The sequence below is a fragment of the Mus pahari genome, chromosome 22 (genome assembly GCF_900095145.1).
Source record: "Mus pahari chromosome 22, PAHARI_EIJ_v1.1, whole genome shotgun sequence".
NCBI classification, from domain to species: domain Eukaryota; kingdom Metazoa; phylum Chordata; class Mammalia; order Rodentia; family Muridae; genus Mus; species Mus pahari.
Window position 1 is genome coordinate 49,154,112 of NC_034611.1, and position 3,531 is coordinate 49,157,642.

Consider the following 3,531-nt stretch of genomic DNA (forward strand, 5'->3'; position numbering starts at 1 on the left):
GGAACTCACTTGGTACACCAGGCTGGCCTCGAACTCAGAAATCCGCCTGCCTCTGCCTCCCGAGTGCTGGGATTAAAGGCCTGCGCCACCAGGCCCGGCAATTATTTTAATTTTAGTGTTTATTTTATGTGCATGGCTGTTCTGCCTGGATGTACATATGTCTATCACATGTGTGCCTGGTGCCTGCAGAGGCCAGGAGATGGACATCAGATCCCCTAGAGCTCAAGTCACAGATCATGGTGAGCTGCCCTGTTGTTGCTGAGAATTGAACCCCTTGCTCCTAGCCATTGAGCCGTCTTCAGCCCTACTCATTTATCCGAAACACAGTCTTACTGTGGAGCCCAGGCCAGCATGGAACTCCCGATCTGGACCGCCTCCACCTCGAAAGCACTGGGATTACAAGTAGGCTATCACAGCAGCTTCTAAATGCCTTTATTACAGCAGCTGTGTACATACTGACAGCATGCAGATAGGATCATTTAGATGGAGTTCAGTTTGTTTGTTTGTTTGTTTGTTTAGCCTTTTGAGACAGGACCTTGTACTGTAGTCCAGGCTGGCCTTAACTTTTGATCCTTCTGCCTCAGCACCCCAAGTTCTAGGTTATCTCGGGTTGACCTGGAACTCAATTGACTAATCCAGGATGGCCTTAACCTTTCAATTCTTAAGTCTACCTCCCAGCTCTGGGTTTACAGGCTTGTGTCGCTGTGGCTGTTAGAGTAAGACTTTAGGCAGTCCTTTGTGAAGGGATCATTACTCAGATGCTGTAGGTGTGTTACCTATGTGAACGCTTGCTTTTCATTTTTCAGCTTCATTAGAACATGTTTCTCTAACTCACTCTTAGTGCTTTTTACGTGTGGTGGTGTATCCTTGGTCCCGGAAGCTCTGGCTGACTCTCCGAGGCCTGGGAATGATCGCTCCTTTGGCCTGTGATTCAGCAGCGGGTCACCAGCTGACATCTACCCAGTGTTTTACCTTCCTGATGTCCTGAGCCACCAAAGGGTCTTGACTCCCTGTTCTGTTCCTTTCTGTTTGTTTTTACCTTGTGGCAAAACAAAAGGCAGCATTCAGCTTTCCTGTGTGACGTGATAGTTCATTCTCTCTTTGGATGGATAACTTTTCCACAGAACTACACTGCTTTCATTCCCCTGTGAACACCCTTCGCCATAGGGTGTTCCTTATGACTTTTCTCATACTGGTTGTTAATTTCTAAGGCATTATGTCCCTTTCCCACAAGTCACTGTAACTAAGTAAGACAAAGAATAAAGTTCTGTGAAACTTGATAATAAGTGATAAAATCAGTTGCAATTGTGCCTAGTAGCAAGTAAGTTATTGTGAATTTGAGGCTGGACTAAACTATACAGTAACTTCCAGGCTAGTCTGGGCTACATGGAAAGACACTATTTCTTGCTGTTTGGTGGTTTTCTGTTTGTTTGTTTGTTTTTGAGACAATCTCAGGTAGCTCCGCTGACCTCAACGGTCTTAAGTAGCACTGTGGAGCAGGGGATGACCTTGAACCGTCTCTGTCTTACAAGTTCTAGGAGTCCACGGCCACAAGATCCTGTGCCAAAAAACAAACCAGAAATGTCCATACTTCTGAGGAACGATGCCTGATCATACGCTTAAATGGTTAAGGGAACTTAAATCTAAAATAAACTCTAGTGTTTCTTGTGGGTTTTATGTATTGAAGATCAGTAAGACATAATGCATTTAAAATGTAAAGTAAATAATAATTTTATTTATATGAATTCAATTCATGCCACTTTCATAGTCAAGGCCCTGTTTTGTGTCGCTAGGGAAGGGAGCCTGGTCGCTTCGCTTTGCATGCCCTGTGCTTCCAGCAGGGCCATCTCCCCGTCCTCTTTGCTTTCCTTTCTACTATAAAGTGTTATAGTAATCATAACTTCTACATGTGTATTAGAACAATCTGAAGGCAAGTCTTTTCCTAGAAAGTTAATTGCTTCAGCTGTACTTAAGTGAAAGTTACATGTCTCAGAGAGAAGAATATTCTAAAGTTCCCTTGTTTTCTTCTGTTGGGAACGTTGTAGAAATGGCCTCATGTTCCTGGATTACACATAAAATGCTAGGCTGCCGGGCATGCGTGGTGTGTGTAGCTGGGAGAGGAGGAAGCCTTTCCTGTGGTGAGAGCGAGCACTCTGATCACCGCCCTCTTAGGGTCGCCACTCAGCGCTGTAGCATACATAGCCAGGCCTGTGGGAAACTATGGGGAGTGGATTGCTAGAGCAAAAGAACGCCTCATTTCCCCACCAGCTCCTGGAGGTCAGGAGCCCTCTTGCATCCATCATCCAGACCACTTATGGCTCCCTAACTGCCTGGTGTCTTGTGTCTTACAGTTACACACTAAAGTGTCAAACGCAGTCTGATTTTGGCAAAGTGACAATGCAGTTTGAACTAGAAGTGTGCCAGCTGCAGAGACCTGACGTGGTGGGCATCCGGAGACAGCGGCTGAAGGGTGATGCCTGGGTTTACAAGAGATTAGTGGAAGATATCTTGTCTGGCTGCAAGATGTGACTGATGGGCGGTGTCTGTCTGCCCGGATGAATGTGGGTGTGATGCTGCACACAGGAAGACTGTGAGATTGGTTTGATTTGGGGGTCCATTGGATCTAAGGAACTACAAGCTCATTTAACTAGCCATCTTCAAGACCAATGTATTTTTGCTTTTTCAACAAAAATTTTTACTTTGTGGCTGAATCCAAGGCAATTGTTGTGTCATTATCAATTACTCTGTTTTAATCATGGGCTTGGTATGTTAGTAACTGTTTTTATATTCACTTCCATCAGGGATGCCAGCTCTTCCCTGCAACTCATTTTGATGTACAGTTTCTTTCTGAACTAAAACCATTTGTGAATATATCAAGCTCTTCTTTGTATCTGATTTTGATCCAAATAAAACCTCGAATGGCTTCCTGACTGTTAAGTAGAGACTATTTGGAGTGTGTTTTATCTGTTATCAAATATGCCTTGGGCAGAAAAACAGATAAGAATTCATTTGCATAATTTTTTCCTGTCTCTGATTTAAGTAGGATTTATTGAGATCGTTAACTAAGTCACAGCTGTGGTTACCAGAGTTAAACAACACATTTAATATGTGGAATAAAAGCGTATTGACTTCAGTAAGTACGTCCAGTCAACAATGATAAGTATCCGAACTGCAGGCCCCATGAAATGTTACTTTATGGTAATCTCTCTAAGTCTCAACAATGGCCCCAAATTTGTATTTTTATTTCATTTTATTGGTCTCTAAAGGCCAGAACTCAAGTTACATTTGTATGGATTTTACCAATTAAACTAGTTGGAGAAAAAAAATAGCACTGTTTCTGGTCAGTAGCAAGGGGGTGTTTGTCATTCATTTATTCAATAAACATTTACTGAGTGCTTACACGCGTTTGCTTCTGGGGCTGAAGCTGCTACTGTTCAGCAAACCAGGGAGTTCAGAGTCCGCCATGAGGGCCAGATGTTTTCGTATTCATGCACGGTCTGAAGATAGGAATGATGTCTTGGGAAAAATAGC

General features: G+C 43.4%; 1 protein-coding gene across 1 annotated transcript in view; it reads left to right on the plus strand.

Annotated features, from left to right (window-relative positions):
• The window catches only part of Melk (maternal embryonic leucine zipper kinase), a 58,662-nt gene extending 55,344 nt beyond the window's left edge, over nt 1-3,318 (plus strand). The window contains exon 18 of the mRNA XM_021222026.2: nt 2,352-3,318. Within this exon, the coding sequence (XP_021077685.1) occupies nt 2,352-2,529 (178 nt within the window). The 3' untranslated portion in view covers nt 2,530-3,318. The remainder of the gene's footprint in view (nt 1-2,351) is intronic.
• Nucleotides 3,319-3,531: the final 213 nt, after the last annotated feature.